Consider the following 21,944-nt stretch of genomic DNA (forward strand, 5'->3'; position numbering starts at 1 on the left):
AACATGGCCGCTTTCTTCTGGAAACAGCGCCACCCCTGTCCTCAGGTTGTGTGTGGAATTACAACTCAGATCCATTCACTTCAATGGAGCTGAGCTGCAATACCAGTCACAACCCATGGACAGGCGCTGTGTCTAGAAGAAAGAAGCCTTTTTTTATTATTATTATTATTATTATAATTATTTTAGCTTTATTAACACCATCCTTTCCAGATTGCCAGTCTATGGCTACCAGGGAGTTGTAGTTTTACAAGCTCTAGGTTCGGAACCACCACCTTAAAGGGATGGGTAGCAGTGGTCCATACAGGTAATGAGCCTGTGTTTTGCATTGAGTAGTATCCAGAGTAGTCATCATGTTCGTCACAGAATGGGTGTGTTCCTGAACCTGAAGAACCAACCTAACCTGTTCAGATGCCCACAGTCGGCGGAGTCTTCTTCACTTTCCACCAGAGGAGTCGACTCGCACACAGTTCGTGTTTTCTTCAGGCTGTCCGGGAACTTTACGAACCACCATAAGGTGAGCATCTGGGTCCTTAATCCTGACCCCAGCAGCGGGGAATGTAGACACCCCCTAGTGGTCGATAAGGAGGGTGATTTCTGACTTTAAACCAAGCGTGATTGCTGGTTTTCAGCCACTGCAGTCTCAAGTGTAGTGGTCCTTGTAAAACGTCCGCCCCGGTGCTCACTTCTTCATATACTACATCTCACGAGTCCGTTTTACATACTGCGGGCTCAAAGTTTTCTGTCCCTTTAAGAAAATTTAGAATGGTTTCCTATCAAATTATATTATTGTTCTGGTTTTCATGTTAATAGTTAGGCTTCATGCACACGACTGTATCCGTTTTGTGGCCCGCAAACCGCGAATCCCGGGCGATGCTGCCATTTTCGTTTTCCCTTCTATAGAAATGTCCATGGCACAGACCTATGGATGTGGACAGAACACGCAGTGCCGTCCGCACTTTTTGTGGCCTCATTGAAATGAATGAGTCTGCTTCCGATCTGCGAAAAATTGGATCAAAAATACAATCGTGTGCATGAGGCCTTATAATAATGAATATATGAATTATAAGGTTATATGTAATAATAGCTATGTATATATAATATTTCATTTTGTATAGTTTTTATGTTGTTTTTTTTAGCCCTAAAGGGGTAGTCTGGCCGTTTAGAATGAAAAAATGAGAATATAAATATTAAGATATGAAAATAATACTACTAATAAATTATTGTAAGAAAAACGATATTAATAATAACAACAGACGAGAAAACAGAGGGGATCCCTCTGTCATCTCATTGGCGTAACAGAGAAGTGATCATGGGGTGCCAATGAGTTTCTATGGCAGCCAGGGGCCTACAGATAGAAAACGGGAGGGAATCCCTGTGTCACCCCATAGGCACTACAGGTAACTGATCATAGGGTGCAAATGGGTTTCTATGGCAACCAGGGGCTTAAACTTAGAAAAAGGGGCCTACAGATAGAAAAAGGGAGGGGATCCCTCTGTCACCACATAGGCACTACAGATAACTGATCGTAGGATGCAAATGGATTTCCATGACATCCAGTGTACAGATAGAAAAAGGAGCCTACAGATAGAAAACGGGAGGGGATCCCTCTGTCACCCCATTGATGCAACAGAGAATCGATCGCGGGGTGCCAATGCTTTTCCATTGCAGCCAGGGGCCTAAAGATAGAAAGAGTGAGAGGATCCCTCTGACACCCCATTGATGCAACAGAGAAGTAATCGTGGGGTGGCAATAGGTTTCCATGGCATCCAGGGGGTTAAAGAAGACGCCCAGGTCTGCCATCTGCCTATGCCTAAACACTGACAGGCATAATACGCTGCAATACAGAGGCGATCAAGTGAACACATAGACAAGAGCATTGTCAGGACAAAATAAAATGTGTAAAATATGTATTATAAAATGCTCAAAACTATAAAAAAGTATGTGTTCTCCTACAATAGGGTACAAAAACATACACATAATTGATGTCACCTCAACCTTGACAACCAGAACTATAAACCTAACGCATTCTTTATCCTACATGGTAAACTGCCCCAAAAATGGCACAATAGTGTTGTTGTTTTTTTTTTAAATAGAACTATTTTTATTGTGCAAAAGTAGTAAAACATAAAAACTCTTTAATGGTGCTATCATCGTAATCATGCCAACCCCAAAAATAAAATTAACATGTCATTTATACCATCTGGTGAACGGCATAATAACCCAATATGGTGGAATTGCATTCTTTTTTAAAGTTATAATTTATATGGTCCCTAAAATGGTGCTGGTAGCAAAAAAAAAAAAAAAAAAAGATACCACACAAAAGACCCGGCATTCATACCTCTAGGTCGATGGAAAAAATAAAAAAGTTACGGCTCTTGGGATGCAGCGATAAAAAAAAAAGGGCCAAAAACAGATGAGTCCTTAATGATTTAGGAACATTTGCATATTTGTGATTTACCCATTAAAAAATAAAAACTATCATGTGGATGAGCCGGGGGAAAAAAGGAGCGCCTCCTCGCTCCTAAAGAGGAGGGGGCCGGTAGGAGCATGTTCCTGGCTGTCATTGCTCCCTCCATTAGTCTGGGTGCTGTCTGGTTTCCAAGATATTACCACACAAAGCTGTGAATTATGTTGTCACTTCCAAATCCAGATAATTACCGCGTGCAGGCGATTTCTGTCCAGAATATCACAGGAAGGTTGGACAGAAAACCTAAAAAGCAGAAGCCTAGAAAGGATCAACTCTCCCACAGAGAAGAGTAACTTCTTCTCTAACAGGGACCAGGTACCTCCATTCTTGGGATCGGCGGGGGTCCGAGCAGTCGAGCCCCCTCCATTGGATATTGAGTCTAGTCCATAGGCCATGGAGACTTTTTGCAGGAAAAGCTGCAAAAACGCCAAGACGGTTATTATAGGAACCATTATAAACTGGCCATACACATTAGCAGGGACGGACTGGCTAATGCCCAGGGGGCCACCCTCCGCACTGCCGCTGTCCAGGTACATAACGATCTGATGCTTTCAGCATTAATTAAAGTTAGGAGCATCAGGTGCTTATCCCCCTGGCCAGCTAGGTGCTCTCCTGAATTCAAGCTGCGCTGTGGTATTTGGTTCTGCTGGGGCGGTACTTTACACTATTGCTGGCTCCGCCTTCTTCTGTTGTCCCTGCCTACTTGTAGCTTGTGTTGTCCCTGCCTACTCGTGTTGCTCCACCTTTTGTCAATTTGGACTCGCCTAAGACTTGGGGCCACTTTTAGTTTTTTTTCCAGGGCCACATTAAGTTCCCGGTCCGCCCCTGCACATTAGATATCGATTTGATTTCCGCAGGACTGGTGGCAGAGGTTTAGGGATAAAAAGGTGGGTCAGAGTTCAACATGCCTGATCCTTTAGTTCTCAGCGAAGATAAGTCACCACCAGAAGTGTCCAGAAGCAGCTGACTCTCTGTTAACCCCTAAGTGACCAGTTTTGACCCCTAAGTGACCCTGTTTTGGGAAAAACAGCAACACCGCCGCTGACTTTTTGAGTTATAAATTTTGTGGCGTTCATTTTTCAGTATAAATAACATGATAGCGCTATTCTCTGGGTCAGTACGATTACAGTGATACCAATTTCATTAACATAGGTTTTTATATGTTTTACTACATTTTCACAATAAAACTTGGAAAAAAAAGTTTTTGCAACGCCACATCCGAAAATCCATTTTATTTTATTTTTTTCATTCGATGGAGCTGTGTGAGGGCTTGATGTTTGCAGGATGAATTTTAGTTTTCATCGGTATCATTTTGGGGTATATAGAACAAACAGCAAAACAGACATTTTCTTTTTATTATACCTTACACCGTTCAGGGTAAATTACATGATAATTGTGTAGTGCAGGCCATTATGGACACAGTGATACCAAATATGTGGAGGGGATTTTATTTTTCATTTATTATAACTTTATGTAAGTTTTTCTATCCATTTAATAGCTCCACGAGAGGTGATCTTTTGATCACTTCTATAATACACTGTAGTGCTTATGCAGTACAGTGCATTACACTGTTAGTGCTATACTGACAGGCACTGCAGGCAAGCCTGGGGGCTTCATTTGGCCCCCCAGATTGCCATGCGAAGACATTCCCGGGGTGCTGATAGAAGATAGAGAGAGCCCCCTCCCTCTAAACTACTTCGATGCCGCAGTTACTATTGAGCATCTGAGCTGTTAGAGTGCCTGGATTGGCACTTCTATCAATCCATGACTTTAGAACAAGAGTCTGGCTCCCATTCTCCGCCGCACGGGTCCCCATAAAAAGGCTGTGGCCTCTCCTTAGGCCTGTTAGTGATCGCATGCGTATGGGTGGTCACTAAGAGGTTAAGAACACATTCATGCTAAGCCAAGCCAAGTGTGCATGTGTATAGAGGATCCAGAAGACAATTTTATGTTTATACATGTAAATAGAAAAGATATACAGACAGATAGATAGAATAGACAGACAGTAAGATATTAGATAGATAGATATTAAATATTTGCATGAATACATAGATAGATACATAGAAAAGATAGACAGACATAGATATTAGATAGATAAATAGATAGATAGAGGTACAAGCCCAGGGAGAGCAGACTGTGCCAGCAGTGCGACCAGGAGGCCGTGGGGGATGAGGCTCATTTCCTGCTGCGGTGCCCCAAATACTCAGCAGTGAGGGAGACTAATTTCAGGAGACTGTCTGATCTCTGCCCAGACTTCATCTCCATGGAGGAGGAAGAGAGACTCTCCATACTGCTGGGGGAAGAGGAGAACACAGCGGCCACAGCAGCACAATATATAACTGCCTGCCATAGACTGAGAGGAGCCTGATATACCATGGACTCCTATACCCCCACCCTGTATATGTCCCCCCCCCCCCCAACCCTACCCAATTATTTCCCACTTGCTTTGGCAATGCTAAAATGTACAGTATTTAGTCCTGCCAATAAAGCTTATTTGATTTGATTTGATAGATAAATAGATAGATAGATATGAGATAGGTGATAGATAGATAGATAGATATGAGATAGGTGATAGATAGATAGATAGATAGATAGATAGATAGATAGATAGATAGATATGAGATAGGTGATAGATAGATAGATAGATAGATAGATAGATAGATAGGAGATAGATAGATAGATAGATAGATAGATAGATGATAGAAAGATATTAGATAGATATGAAATATTTGCATGAATACATAGATAGATAAATAGAAAAGATAGACAGACAAATAGATAGACAGAAGAGATAGATAGATAGATAGATAGATAGATGGATAGATAGATAGAGAGATAGATAGATGTGACACGGGATCTCCATGCAATCAATGATTCCTTTGTGACTTCTTTTCTCTTCTGTAGATGTTATTATTGTTTCCTGTCCTCTGAGATGGGACGCGCCGTTTGTCCCTTTAAGAAATTGACATTTCTGCCGTTCCCTGATATCAGGTCGGTTCCCACAAGTTCCTGTATTATTTTGGCAAGGATGGCGCCCACAGTCCTGTACACACTGACACAAAGCACACCCTGCGCCATAGTGTTATCTCCGGAGCAGTGAGACCTCGTGCGGGGGCTCGTTACACCAGACCGCTGAGTTCTGCAGATGTCTCCTCTTCTCTCCTCTGGGTGATTCTGGGTGAAGTGAAAGGGAGAACAAATGAGCAATAGACGTGCGCAGAACAGATCTGCCGGGTAAAAAGTTCTACCGCAAGGGCGACTTCCATATTCTTGTCCATTTTGCGGACAAGGATAGGACATGGGGGCAAATGACACACTCTAATACTGACTTATTCCTAAATAAATAATTGACATCGACAACATAGTGGAGGAAATGGCCGCTGTGCTTTATTAAGGGTCACTTAAAAGTATTTTACAACCATACGTTAAATAAATAAATGAATTTTAAAATACCATCATAACCGATACCATAAGACCAATAATAAATTAACCATATAAAGACCAAGATCCACTGAGCATGAGCTGAGCGACACTACCCCTCTAATAAAGCCCAGCGACAGGTGGCACAGTGAAAAAATAGGGGAAGGGGGGGTGGGACGCTGGTCAGCTCTTCAGGCACTTCTGAGCCAGCTCTGCCGAACCTGGAAATATAAAGGGGAACAGATTCCCGCCGATAATCCAGCAACAAATCAGGGAGCTGGAAATCTCCCCCAGCAACAAGCAGCAACCAATCAGCTGCCTTCTTGACACGCAGCAGCTGATTGGTTGGAATGCAGGTAAGACATCTCTGAGGTGATTTTACCTGTAATAGAAAAAAGGGCGGGAAAAGAGATACAGGGAAGAGAAACAAGGCCCCTAACAACCTTTAACTTTCTGCCTACCAAAGGTGTCATTGCCCCCATGTCTCCCCCCAAGCTAGACGCTCTGGTGGGGTAAATTCATTTGTGAAGGAGTGAAAAAAATGGCGGCAGGCTCTCTGCCTGAAATCCATGTTTTGCGTGTTTTATCTGTGCTTGTGCTGAATGTTGGGTCCAAAGCAGCGGTCACATGGCATGTGGCCACCCCCAGCTTGACTGTTTTGGAGGTGGCAGCCAACAGGGTCCACTGTTTACAGACTGAATCCATTGTCAGTGGGGGGCACAGAACCGAGGCGCTCTGCTAAGAAACTAGAGGGCTTGGGGTTTCCTACGTCATAACCAGCGGCGTAGCTATAGGGGGTGCAGAGGTAGCAGTAGCTACCGGGCCCAGGAGCATGAGGGGGCCCAAAGACCCTTGTGCCACATAAGAAGACACCGGTATTATAGAAAGTGCATGCTGGTCCAGTTACACCTCTGGCTGGAGGGAAGGGGTTAGGTCAAGAATTTGGCATGGGGGCGGGGGGGCAGTTTCAATTTTTGCCTCGGGCAAGCACGAAGGCTATGAGCTTCCTGCCCCTGACCACAAAGCACTGAAGGACGGGGGGCCCCAAGCTGAACTCCTGCACCAGGGTCCATGAGCCCTATAGCTACGGCCCTGGTCATAACCACGCAGATATCGTATTTTAGAGATTAAGTGGCCGTGTGAAATGAAGCTGAGGATTTAAAGCTGTGTATCAGCAGAACATCCTTTAAATAAAAAAATTCTGTCTGCCTGGAGCTACCACTAGGGGGAGCTCATTGCATATCCCATTATAAAGTTACCATTAGGGCTCATGCACACAAACGTATGTATTTTGCGGTCTGCAAAAAATGGATCCGCAAAAAATACGGATGACGTCCGTGTGCATTGCGTATTTTGCGGAACAGAACAGCTGGCCCCTAACAGAAAAGTCCTATCCTTGTCCGTAATGCAGACAATAATAGGACATGTTTTATCTCTTTGCGGAACGGACATGCGGAAACAGAATGCACACGGAGTAACTTTCTTTTTTTTTTGGCGGACCCATTGAAATTAATGGTTCCGCATATGGTTCACAAAAAGCACGGAACGGAAAGAGAATACATTTGTGTGCATAAGGCATTACAATAAGGCCCCTTTCACACAAGCGTGATTTCCGCGCGGGTGCAATGCGTGATGTGAGCGCATTGTGTCCGCACTGAATCCTGACCCATTCATTTCAATGGGTCTGTGTACATGAGCGTGTTTTTTTCACACATCAGTTCTGCGTTGAGTGAAAATCGCAGCATATTCTATATTCTACGTTTTTCACGCAGCCCTGGCCCCATAGAAGTGAATGGGGCTTCAGTGAAAAACGCATTGCATCCGGAAGCAAGTGCAGATGCGATGCGTTTTTCGCGGATGGTTGCTAGGAGATGTTGTTTGTAAACCTTCCGTTTTTTTATCACACGCGTGAAAAACGCATCAAAACGCATTGCACTCGAGCGGAAAAAACTGAACTGAACGTAATCTCAGACAAACTGACCGGAGTTGCTTGCACTGAAAGCACCCTGAACGCATCCTGACCTAACCCGTCACGCTCGTGTGAAAGGGGCCTTAGTGCCGCTAGATACCTGGCCTGTACTCGACCTGCAATAGATTTTAAATTTGTTTGATAAAGGGGTCAATTACATCCAATAATTAAGCGTCTCAATCCTAAACCGGATTAAAACACACAATCCGAAATGACCTTTGCGTAGGCGTGAAAAACAATGCTCTCTTTGAAATCGTAACAAAGTATCAGGCACTGTTTACCTTTTACAACAATGTTCTGGGACTTTATTTGTATCCATAACGGATAATATACTATTGTGATTATAGATTTGGTTTTTGATGCAGTGCAGTACCTACCATAACCACCAGGGGTGACACTAGTCAACTGATATAGAAAGCAAAAAAAAAAGAATCTTGCATTTCACAAAGCTAGGATTATATACAGCGACTGTGGCTTGAACAGGCAGATATCATTTGTATAGAGGATGAAACAATCCCTGTAAATGCAGCCTGCAACATAGGGACAGACATCTTGGCCAATAAGGTTCAACAGAGTGCAGTGCCTTTGCAGATCAGTTGTTAAGTGCACCGAGGGCGGGCTCAAGCCATTGTGTGCACCCCTGCTCCTCCTGCTTTCGCTGTCAGACCCTCCCTCTTCTTCGTGATTGGCAAGTCTAGGTTGCAGAACAGTCGTCTTGCCAATCAAGAAAGAGAAGGTGGGGTTGAAGCAGGAGGAGCACCCAGAGTACCCGTCGTCAGTGCACTTAACTGTCCAGTTGCATGTGGATTAGGCCGCATTCAAACATGTGGATTTTCACGGACCACAGTCGGTGAAAACCTGTCCTGCTGAGTGGACGAGCGCACAGAGTTTTTGGTTGCTCTGACGCCGTGCGCTTCGTGCTGCCGCCGCTGTACAGTAATACACTGGTATACAGTAGATCATATGAGTGTATTGCTGTACAGCAGCGGCGTCACGAAGCGCACAGCGTCATAGCAATCAATGACCCATGCGCTCATGCATGCAGCAGGACAGCAGGACAGGTTTTCATAGACCGTGGTCAGTGAAAATCCACGTATGTGTGAATGCAGCCTTAAAATAACTTTTTCTCGTGAATGAACCAACAGATCGATGTGTGAACAGTATCATTATACTCAGCTGAGCAAGTCCTACAGAGAAGAAGGCATGGCGCCTGGTTTATAGGTGAATTTCCTTGTGACAGACCCCATTTAATATGAACACAACAACATTTTAAAGCTATGGACCAGTGCTTTATAAGTAATGTATGTACACAGTAACTCCCCCAGCAGAATAGTGAGTGCAGCTCTGGAGTATAATACGGGATATAACTCAGTATAAGTAGTGTATGTACACAGTGAGTGCAGCTCTGGAGTATAATGCAGGTTACAGGGGTATAATACAGGATGCAACTGAGGATCAGTACAGGATAAGTAATGTATGTGCACAGTGACTCCACCAGCAGAATAGTGAGTGCAGCTCTGGAGTATAATACGGGATATAACTCAGGATCAGTATAAGTAGTGTATGTACACAGTGAGTGCAGCTCTGGAGTATAATGCAGGTTGCAGGGGTATAATACAGGATGTAACGCAGGATCAGTACAGGATAAGTAATGTATGTACATAGTGACTGCACCAGCAGAATAGTGAGTGCAGCTCTGGAGTATAATACAGGATGTAATTTAGGATTAGTACAGGATAAGTGATGTATGTACACAGTGACTGCACCAGCAGAACAGTGAGTGCAGCTCAGGAGTATAATACAGCATGTAACTCAGGATCAGTACAGGATAAGTAATGTATGTACACAGTGACTGCACCAGCAGAATAGTGAGTGCAGCTCTGGAGTATAATACAGGATGTAACTCAGGATCAGTACAGGATAAGTAATGTATGTACACAGTGACTGCACCAGCAGAATAGTGAGTGCAGCTCAGGAGTATAATACAGCATGTAACTCAGGATCAGTACAGGATAAGTAATGTATGTACACAGTGACTGCACCAGCAGAATAGTGAGTGCAGCTCTGGAGTATAATACAGGATGCAACTCAGGATTAGTACAGGATAAGTAATGTATGTACATAGTGACTCCAACAGCAGATTAGTGAGTGCAGCTCTGGAGTATAATACAGGATGTAACTCAGGATCAGTACAGGATAAGTAATGTATGTACACAGTGACTGCACCAGCAGAACAGTGAGTGCAGCTCTGGAGTATAATACAGGATGTAACTCAGGATCAGTACAGGATAAGTAATGTAATGTATGTACACAGTGACTGCACCAGCAGAATAGTGAGTGCAGCTCTGGTGTATAATACAGGATGCAACTGAGGATCAGTACAGGATAAGTAATGTATGTACACAGTGACTGCACCAGCAGAATAGTGAGTGCAGCTCTGGTGTATAATACAGGATGCAACTCAGGATCAGTACATGATAAGTAATGTAATGTATGTACACAGTGACTGCACCAGCAGAATAGTGAGTGCAGCTCTGGAGTATAATACAGGATGTAACTCAGGATCAGTACAGGATAAGTAATGTATGTACACAGTGATTGCACCAGCAGAATAGTGAGTGCAGCTCTGCAGTATAATACAGGATGTAACTCAGGATCAGTACAGGATAAGTAATGTATGTACACAGTGCCTGCACCAGCAGAATAGTGAGTGCAGCTCTGGAGTATAATGCAGGATGTAACTCAGGATCAGTACAGGATAAGTAATGTATGTACACAGTGACTGCACCAGCAGAGTAGTGAGTGCAGCTCTGGAGTATAATACAGGATGTAACTCAGGATCAGTACAGGATAAGTAATGTAATGTATGTACACAGTGACTGCACCAGCAGAATAGTGAGTGCAGCTCTGGAGTATAATACAGGATGTAACTCAGGATCAGTAATGTATGTACACAGTGACTCACCTTTTTATATAAATTCTTTCACACAATTCTGTGTTGTCTGAATGTCAAACTTGCTCCTGACATTTCCCATAGAAGAGGATTTGTTTGATACAAAATACAGTATAAACACAGCTGGATACATAAACCTGCAGACACCACAAGTAACAAATGTAGGGGATGTAGTTACTATTGTGTGAGCCAAGTGACTGCACAAGCATTTGATAATCATATGAGGGACTGATCAGATTCATCAAAAAGAAAGGGGAGCTATGGGTGGGGGTCAATAGGAGGCAGCGGGTTCTAAAACACTGAAGCACCTGAGCCACAATGTAACTTCTATACCAGGGTCCCCCAAACCTCAGTTACTATTTATAATACTGCTGCCCTCTTAATAATAGCAGAGTCTGTGGGTACCAATAGACCTCCATTATGGTGCTGGGTTTTACCTTCCGGGACAAAAGGGCCTGGTGTTTGCTATCCACACCTTTTCCATATGCCTCGTGCCAATTCCTCTGGAGAGGGTAGTCATGCACAGATTTTTGCCACCCAGGGATAGGGACCACATGAGTTTCCTCTAATGGGAAATGTGTAATACTTCATTTCTCCTGTGGTGGCGCTGCAGATAAATTGAACACTTGGTCTGAAGTCCTCCAGAGATTTCAGTCGATCGCTGTGATCACCGAATGCAAGGTGTTATTGACATATTGTTAAGGCCTCCTGCACACGAACATGTGCGCCCCGTGGCCGTGCTGCGGCCCGCAAAATGTGGGCCGCAATGCAGGAACACCGTCCGTGGGGCAGCCGCAGCGGATCGCGGACCTATTCACTTTAATGGGTCAGCGATCCAGCCGTTCCGCAAAAGGTATGACATGTTTTATCTTTTGCGGAACGGAAGCGCTCCGTAGCAGAAGGAGAAGTGTCTGTACCTTTTATCATTGAGCACATGATAACAGATTTGCGTGTTTTGCAGGCTGTTATGCGGTAAACAGTCCTGACGTGTAAAATAGACAGCGTTCCTCTGTGCTTCTCGATAATCCTCCCAGGTCCTGGGACATTGTGACACTATTTTTAATCCAAATAGAAAAACATCTTCTCAGTGGGTGGATGCATGTGTGCGGTGACACTGGGCGGGTGATGACACAAACCATGTTGATGTGAGGACAATACAATGTTTGTGTTCTACATGGTAATATCAATTGTTGGGGAGGATTAATTAAGAGTCACCTTACCCCAAATACACCCTTGTTTGCCGACTCCATCAGAATCTCACCCTAAGGGCTCATTCACACGAAGCCCGTGTGAAGCCCGTTGCCGTATTGCGGCCCGCATACAGCGGGTCCCGCAATACACGGGCACCGGCCGTGTGCATTCCGCATCACGGAGCGCTGACCCATTCACTTGAATAGGTCCGCAATCACGGAGATGCGGAACGGAGGCACGGATCGGAACCCCACGGAATGCTTCCGTGGTGTTTCTGGACGTGCCTCCGCACTGCAAAAAAGTAAAGCATGCACTACTTTTTTGCGGTGCGGACCGCGGACCCCATTCAAGTGGATGGGTCCGCGATCCGCATGCGGCTGCCCCACGTGCGGCTGCCCCACGTGCGCGGGTACGGAGCCCTTAAGTTCGTGGGCATGAGCCCTAAACAAAATATCTTGTGAAAACCAGCATAACGCAGATACCTGGGAACAAGGATTAGAAAAGAGGTCCCAAAAACAGCACCAATCTTATCCATGGCTGTGAATGAGCTGTAGCACCTGACACAGTCCATGGACAAATATGGCGCTATTTCTAAAAACTAAGTAGGTCTTTTGTTTTTCTGAATCCAAGACGATATTATCTGCCTAAATAAAGTACGTTTAAAAACATTTAATCCAACAGTTAATTTGAATCCCAGACAACCCCTTTATAAGATTTCACAGAAGAGGTCATACAGTCACCTCTTTGTATGAAGCTTGGCTCAGTCTTGGGAGATGGAAGTGTAAGATAATATGTCTACATATTTACTTATGGCGGGATGTTGTCAGTGTTGACTCTTCTGCACCTGTAGCCCATAACTTGCTGTCACTTAGGAGTTATGGACACCTTTGGATCCTTTTTTTTTTTTTTTACTATTGGTCTACATATATTTTTGGCTTAAAAATCAAGCCAAAAAGGCCCATTAAACCTTGTGTAAATACATCCTAACTAGGCTGGGTCTCCAACCAGAATTACCTACCTGGGATCATTATAATCCCATATAGAACCCTACTTAAAAGGAAGGCTCTGGTAAAATGTTTTTATCTGCCCAGGGTACCCTAAATAGACCATATTTTTCACTTGTATAATTGTTTTTCATGTCATGTCATGTTTTCTTCCCGTGTTCTCACCATCACTGCATCCTGGCAGGATGTTTACATGAAGAACTTCCTGTTTTCATTGGCTTCCTGATAGGTTTTCTAAACAGTCCTAGCATGCTTAGCTCTGTCATGTTTCTCAGGGATTTCTACATTGTTCCCACTGCTATTGAAATGTCCCCTACACCTCTCCTCTCCTTGTTAGCTAGGTGGAGTAAGCCCTGTGAAATATTACATAGCAAAGCTCTGTTAGAAAAGTTACAGAACCCAACAAGAAGCTGAAGAAAACAGGAAGTTCTGTATGTAAACATCCTGCCAGGCTGCAGTGATGCTGAGAACAGGGAAAGCAAAATGTCCACATATTAAATAGGCACATGAGGAAACATATGCAGTGTTTGAGTTACTCTGGGCAGATTTTAAAAATAATTATAAAGCTAGAGAACCCATTTAAAGTTAATCAAGATTTCAGGCTTAGGCTCCAGAACTTTGTGAGCTGCATAACAGTCTGCAGTAAGCTCCTTAGCTCCCCCTGGTGGTGGCTGCAGACAAGTAAAGAGTATTTAAAGTGTGACATTTGTGTATTCTTAATCATCTGATTTAGACACTGATCTTTCAAAAAATTGAAACTTCCGCATTAACTTGTTGTTTGCACATAATAGGTAATGATAGACTCTTCTACACACAACCTTGTTATGCCCGCGTATCATGAAGCCCATTTTTCATGGACAGACTTATTCTGCACTGACCTGTACCCTACATACAGAGACCCATCACCAGGTAAGGTGCCTTGTTTATATCTCATTTCAATCATAATCATATATGAAAAACTCGTAAAGATGTCCTCCTTACTATATGATATCATAAGAGGGAACAAAGCAGCTTTTATAAAGTATCTTCTGAACATCAAAGATGGGGGCCAGGGCTGGACTTGTCCACCATAGTACAAGAAGATCCTCCAGTTAGTCAAGGATTGGTCACGTACTGGGACCCAAAGGTCTAGCAGAAGAGAACCCCACGTGGAGGTGACTTTGGAGCCAATCATTTGCCTCTAGGGTCTATTACTTAATAATCTCAAATAACCTACTAGATCTTCTTGAGATGGATACTGAGGTGGAGCTTGAAATCCCATCCCCACACTGATGGGAACGAACCAAGGGACATCTCTTACTGGATAATGTAAACCTTGGACAACTTTATTTGGGCACCAAATCATGAATCACTGGCCTAGAAGCAAAATTAAAGATGTTTGTCTACTTTTCATAACCCCTTGGACGGTTCCTCCAAAAAATAATCACAGTTTAGCCCACAAAAGGATCCCCCAGCAATCATCTGTAATCTGCTGGTGATCCAGCAGCAACAGTTCAATTTCAGTGCACTGCCTCCACAGGGGAAATGGAGTATTACAGATTGTACCCATTGAAATCAATAGGTTTCCTCGTTATGTATGGCCGTGATGGGTCCTTCAGAGAGGGAGACACTCTATGTAGCATCTGCTCTGGCTGATATATGTCAAGGACCATGTTCATTTGAAAACTGGTTTTATAAACTGGACAATCCGAGTCACCAGAGACTGGGTCAGTAGAGCTGTGCGTTTTGGACTGAAACACCCAACCATGGGACATCTGGGACTGCTGTTTAAACCCCCAGTACAAGGATATAAACTCCTAGTGGAAAACCGGAACTAGTGCACTAACTCAGTGAATACTGTAAATACTAACTCAAAGCCAATGGCCACAGGTGATCAGGACTTGATGCCTTCGACTAGATGACTGAACATATGAGATTGCTCCATTGAGCCACTTGGAAGAATGACTGTAAGGCAATAGACACAGCCAACTGGTGCTCCAAGTCACTGACCAGCTGGGACTAGATCACTAACCCCTGGGCAAACGCCATTGCTTAATAAATCAATTTAACACATGGAATATGAATTTTAACCCAATGGACACAATAAACCACTGGACAGCTGGGACTAGAATACTCACCCGTAGACATCAGAGACTGATATAGTAAACCTCTTACCACCAGAAAAAGGCTATGTTTGCCAATTTTCACAACCACCTGGTGCTCTAGACCACTGGACAACCCTTAGACTCCAGGCATTGATACACTTAAACTATGAACAGCCGAACACCGGGGACAGAGGCTCTACGCCCTATAGACACAATCAAATGGGCAGCACACTCCTGGACACCAAGGATTAAGATGCAAACCCCCAAACACCAGAGACTAGTACAGTCACTGAAAACCAAGACTAGGATAATGGACACCATCAACTGGGACTCACTGGACATGTAGGGTGACAATAGAAGCCATTGTACTAACTAAGCCACTGTCCACACATCGTGGGAACTGGTAGTCTCTGAAGAGGTTTCGACTGGTGGATTTATAAGTCCTACTTAAATTTTACTGTCATTTTGTAGATTACCTTTTGGATTAATATATTTTTGTTAGGATGAAATCATTTTATATTAAATCATTTTATATTGTGACTGTAATTAGTAGGTTTATATTAATGTCTTTTCTAGAGACTTTTAGATAAAATGTAATGACTAGTGTTGATCGCGAATATTTTAATCGCAAATTTTTATCGCGAATATCGGCACTTCCAGAATTTGCGAAGATGTAGAATATAGTGCTATTTCTTCGTAATTGCGAATATTCTAGATTTTTTATTATCAGTAACCTCGCTGCTTCTTGCTTGTGGGCCAATGAGAAGGCTGCAATGTCTTTGTCACAGCTTAGCAATATCCCTAGCAACCAATAGGAAAGTTGCCTCCCCCTTACTATATAAGAACCTCCCCAGCAGCCATTGTGTGCTGTTTTTTTGCAGTTGTGAGAGAGAGAGCAGTGACATTGCTGCGCTCTGTGCTTTGCTGAGTCATCTGGATCCATATTCAATTGCATTAGATAGTTAGTTAGTTTAGTTTAGTTTAGTTAGTTAGTTTATATATATAATACAGATAGTTAGTGGGAGATAGTCAGTGTAGGTTAAACCCTGAGATAGTGCAGGGTGTTAGGTAGTGTGATAGGGATTACTGTACTGTGCATTTTCTCCAGTCTCAGGAAACTTCTAGCAGCTTGAAAAATGCACCAAAAGTCAGCGACGCCTGTATTGCACACGCATATTACATCGCCAATTTTTGCAATCAAGAATGACTGGAGATCACGAATTCTAGAATTTGCAAATTTATGGAGAATATTATGCCAAAAATGTGGGAAATATCGCCAAAACGAATATTGCATATGCTGCTCATCACTAGTGATGACATTATCTTTATGTTTGTGCACATTGATTTTGGTCAATCCACATGGGAAATGTCTATATTTCACTGTATACTGGGTGTATTCCCATGTCCTGTTTGTAATTTATTTTAGCCAGGGAGGCTTTATTGGGCACATTCCCCTGGACCTCCACTATGTTCCCACCCGGTAGATGCAAGGGAGCCTTTAGTAATCTCCCCCACCATTCACCTTGTAGGCCACAAGCAATTTTTAGGCTGCGGCCTTCCACACACCCACTCCTATAAGTGGCTACAAGACAACATCAGGTGGAATCTTGGTCCATCAAATGGACTCAGATACAAAATAGGCCATAGGGTCCCCATATATCACACATCACTCCTAATACTGGTCTTCTCCTGCTACAGGGCCCTATAGTTAGGCCAGTGGCTTCTGCCATCTTGCTTTTTGCATTGTTTTTTTGGCCATGCATTACTTGAAGTATAAGGAATGACCTTTAGGAAGTTCCTTCACAAGCTCTTCTCCAGCTTGCATCAAAGACTTCCAGACATTGCTGTGCCAGTCTTTGAGGGCATGTCTCATCAGAACCTACCTTGTTATTTCTAGGTTATTTACATACTGTACCATCAGATAGGGTTTAATTATATGTTCTGTGAAGACTGGCGCATTCTTGGAGATCCATGTGGTGATTTGGCAGCTGGCAACATCTTATAAGCTCCGGATCTTGGCCTACAGCCCAGGTCAGGTTCATCAGTCAGGTAGCCAGTTCTTAAAACATGAAATCTATGACAAAGCTTGCCAGTAAGGACCCACTGGTGGCTGTCCCACTCATGACTCATTAGTGGAAATAACTATCATTCCTCCGCCATGATTAGGAGTTGCTGTTAATTAGTATGCAGGCGTCATTCCTTCTTAATGTAGCTACATACGCCGCACTTCCCGGTTCAGCTTGTTAATGTGGATGGAAAATAATTGCAGGGTTTTCATTTTTCACCTATTAACATAAAATTATCGAATAATGATTTAATTAGGGCATCACTAGAGGCTAAATGTAAAGAAAATTAAGACTTTTCAGTATATCTTGCGAGAAGAAGCCTTCAGAAAAATTACCTTCATCAGGACCAACCTTTAAGGTGTGCGACCTGTGCAGTTGCAACCCCCCACTCCACTGAAGGGGGTAGCAAGGATGGTCTAGTACCTGAGGCTTGTGATCACCACGAATCGTGATATTAAAGGAGTATTCCAGTAGTCACTTTATAGGGGATCACTATAAGATCGGTGGGGGTCAAACCGCTGGGACCCCCATAAATCACGTGCCCCCCTGTATGAATAGAGTGGCAGTCGCCCATGCACGCTATCACTCCATTCATCTCTATGAGACTTCTAAAGATGGCGTTTGGCTATCTCCAACTGGAAGATGGAGCCACAGCACACATGCTTGACCACCTCTCCATTCGAACTGAGTGGTCTTACCCCCACCGCTCTAACAGTTATCCCCTTAACGTATTGTTACTAAAATATCCCTTTAAATCGTTTTTCTGGGAGTACATTATTGATGTTCTGTCCTCAGGATGGGTCATCAATATCTGATTGGTGGGGGTCTAATCATATATCAGCCATTCCGGTGAGCACTGCGACCTATTCCTAGGCCATTGACGTCACGTTCATTGGTCACATGGTCTAGGCACAGCTAGGTCCCTTTCAAGAGAGTTGCAATACCAAGCACAGCCACTATACAATGGACGGCGCTGTGCTCATTATGATCACCCAAGCACCGGCTTCTTCAAACCGCATGTCCATGTTGCCGCTAGCAACCAATCACAGTGCAGCTTTCTTTTCATATTCTGCGCTGTGATTGGGTGCTATGGGCAAAAAGGGCAGTTTACACTAATCTGCCCAATTGTATAGCATAGTAGTTAGGTTACTTTAAAGGCTATGTATACCTCCTGGGGCAATTTTTTTATGATTGCATTTTATGCATTTTGGACAAAAATCATCTCTAAATTACTAAAAGGTCATAAACACTTATTTAGGCCACATTCTTATTAGTAAGATACGAATTGAGCTACAATGAGTGTTTATAAGCTCAGAGATCAGAGATAAGGAGCCATCAGCTGAGCTGGCTGACAGAACAGAGAGAAAATTCAGATCCTGCTACTAGAGAAACTCAAGTCTGCACAAAGACAGTGGTTCAAAAATAAAATTTTAATAAAGACCAACTGAAAGTGATTTTTAGCTCAAAATGAGTACAATGCAATAATAATAAATAAATAAATAAATAAAATGACCCCCAAAGGTGTACATAGCCTTTAAGTATGGAACTGTTACTTGTTTACTGTATTGTGTATGGAGGATATTGTGTGGCCAGCAAAGCTTCTGCTCCTCTGCCCATAGATTATGCACCCGCACTTCCTTCAGCTCATTAAGAGTCAGCGTTTGTCCTAAGCAATAGGTTTCTAAGCAATAGGTTTCTTAGTGTTCTAAGTTCGTGAAAATCTTTCCATTCTTTTATCTTCCCGTGTACCGACCTCTGTCTGTTTACCGTATTCTGATCCTCCGCTGCCTGACATGACATGTCTGTTATCTGTACTACTTCTACTCTGCCTGCCCTGACCTTGGACTCATTCCTGCTTTGCATGGACTCTAATAGCCCTGACCTCTATTCTGCCTGACTCCTCAGGGCCCTACACCTGTGCCTCTGTCCCCAGTGGGTCAGCTGTGAAACACATAGAGACTACTCTAGGACGTACAGACCTGGTGGTTCCCCTGCAGCGGAGTTGAGATCCGTGTATAGGGCGGGGTTAAAGAGTGAATTCCAGGGAACTGCCAGGATAAAGCCCTTAGGATTAGCCCTATGCCAATTCTGTTGGTTAACACAGTGGTTCCACAACTACTACTGTACTTTGAGTTTTACAGCATTTTTTAAAGAAAATTTTTTTTTTCATTGTCGTTTTTTATATAAAATAAGCCAAAAAGAATGCAAAGGTCTTATGTGTGAGCAGGTGTTATCAAATTAGCTCTTTTGGAGAAGCAAATAACTACAAAATAATCAGGAAAAATACATGCTCTCTCCATATTTCAGTGCAGCCCCATTGCCTGAGCAGCCCTATGCAGAAACCCACTTTGTCCTGGTTTGCCAGATTTTTTATTTATTTTTTATGAATTGAAAACAGTCATTCACTGTTTCAGTCAGTGAATGAAAATGTATTTTTTTGACTGACGGAAAACCTATCCATCTGCCAGAAGTATATGAGATAATCCTCTAAAGTCATAGTCAATATCACCATTACTGTAGTTCATAACGGGTATCGCTAGAGAAGAGGTCTGTATATTTTATACTAAAGATCCAGTATGGACAGGGCAGACAATGTAAAATGTAAAGTCTATTCATGTTAGTTTGTGTGTAGTACTGCCTGTCAGCACGTTCCCTACTGGGTCACCGCATGGATGAGATCAGAGCCAGCTAAAGGGAGAGCTGCTTTAACCTGCTCTCTCTCAGGCTGTATAGCAGCTAGAGATACGAGACATGTCGTGTTTTAAGGCTGACATTCTCAGAAATTTAAACAACATTGGTGATACCTGCAGATCTCATTCCCGACCTAATTTCTAAAAAATTCAATTTCTGGCTGTATGTCAACTAGCATTGCAATCCCGGTCTTGTTTAAAAACTTAGAATGTCAGCCTTAAAACAAGACCTTAATACAGTTTGAGACAGAGCCATAAGGAGCAAGTAGGTGTCTGATACCTCCTTGGCTACGTACAAATTAAATAGGGCAAAGACCTCTTGGCGGTAATACCAGCTAGGTTGGTGGTATACTGACCAGGTGGTAACTCTGTGTGGCACTGCTACTATTATTTTTACAGTGTCTGGTGGTGACAATGAGGTCTATTATCCAATTGCATTGATCTTGAGAAGAAACTATTGCTAAACATCCATCCAATCTCTGTGAGAGAGTTTCTGCAACACTTTACGATATGGATGTGTCATGTCTTGGTCATTGGGCTGAGCAGTCTTATGCGCTGATGTTCTCTGTTACCAGGAAACTAGTAGATAATATTCTCTTCCCATTACTAACCCATGTCTAATTGCTAGTCTGTCATTAGCATCATAGCTCTTCTGCATTAATCATCTTACTGTCTGGACTTGCAGATATATTTCGGGGTTTTCCCTTATAGCAAATAGGCAAATGAGCAAGGCAGGCCCAAGCAAGCAAATACCAAGGTAACATTGAAACCTTTCCACTAAATATCTGGCTGCGGACTTCCTAAGGGTACATTCAGATTGTGCAGTTGTGCTGCGGCAGCGCACCACAGGTGCGACGTCAGCCAGGGGCCCCTTTAATATGTTAATAAAAGTTTAAAGTTTGTTGTGACGCCAGTTGTATTTCAGCAATGAGGGACTGGGTCCCTCTAAATAGGTGGTGTTGGTGGTACCTAGGTGTAGGAATGCCAGGGTGGTGTAAGGGTTACCTATAATGTCCATTCAGGTGTGGCTGTGCACGTGTCACGGTGCTCCTACCTGGATATCCTGGAACCCCAGGCGTAGTTGTCCGCAGTCATGCAAATAAAGGGTGGTTAGTTGAGGGATTGCAGAAATGATGGAGTCCAGACTTTTATTAACGTTGAAAATGGCGTTACTTGAACAAACTTGCATTAGGAAACAATCTTCCAGCTTTATCTTGGTTACCAAGAGGTTTTGGCTTAAGTTTTGGCAGGCAAACACATTCGGCTCTGCTACATCTGTCTCTCTTTCTTTGACTCTGCTGACTCTGCTGTGCTAACAGATTAAATAGAAAATTGTCCTTTCTGCTAAACATAGCTTGGTAGTCTGACTCTTTATCTCTGCCTTAGTATCTTTAGATTTACCTTTCTTTTCGTCTCTGTATCTTTATTCTTGTCTTTATTCAGCGAATCTTTACTCTCAACTCTGGAGGCATTCAGCTCTGCCAGCTGGAACACAGCCTTCCCCTTGCAGGGGGTACACTCAACTAACTCTAACTAACACCTCCCTCTCTAGAGAGTGCTAGAATGGATAGAAGGTTCCACTCTAGGAAAACTAGCTCTGCCATCTGCTGGTAGATCAGGTACATTACACTTAAACAGTTGCATTACAGGGAAAAGAATATGCATATTATACAGGACCTGGCAAGTAATATATAAGATGACATTGGGTCAACCATAGGTGATAGTAGGGGGCACAAAGAGGTGGTAATACCACTCTGGGGAATTACACAGTTTTTGCCAAGACCCATTTAATCTGTTTTTCACCATGAATTGCAATGGTTTTCGGGTTCCTGGCTACATAGTACTTACAGTTGTAACCAAAAAATTGAAAAATTGTGCATCCAATAAGTGCAAGGTTCAAAATCAAGTGTTTTTAGGAGCCGGACTGGAATTTATTGTCTCGGGACGCCAGTCCATGAGAACAGTTCCCGCAGAGGTGCTGCATCGGGACCGGTGGCCTCCTTTTGTCCTTGATTAGCCAAGCCCTAAACAAATCTTAAGATAAAAAAAAAACTAAGCAACCTTGCAAATCATCTTCAGTAGAAAAAAATAAATAAAAAT

General features: G+C 43.2%; 1 protein-coding gene across 1 annotated transcript in view; it reads left to right on the forward strand.

Annotated features, from left to right (window-relative positions):
- The first annotated feature begins 428 nt into the window (after positions 1-428).
- ELF5 (E74 like ETS transcription factor 5) overlaps positions 429-21,944 on the forward strand; it is a 30,489-nt gene continuing 8,973 nt past the window's right edge. The window contains exons 1-2 of the mRNA XM_044270390.1: positions 429-514; positions 13,796-13,913. Coding sequence (XP_044126325.1) covers positions 13,799-13,913 — 115 coding nt within the window. The 5' untranslated portion in view covers positions 429-514; positions 13,796-13,798. The remainder of the gene's footprint in view (positions 515-13,795; positions 13,914-21,944) is intronic.

Source organism: Bufo gargarizans, chromosome 10 (genome assembly GCF_014858855.1).
Source record: "Bufo gargarizans isolate SCDJY-AF-19 chromosome 10, ASM1485885v1, whole genome shotgun sequence".
Taxonomy (NCBI): domain Eukaryota; kingdom Metazoa; phylum Chordata; class Amphibia; order Anura; family Bufonidae; genus Bufo; species Bufo gargarizans.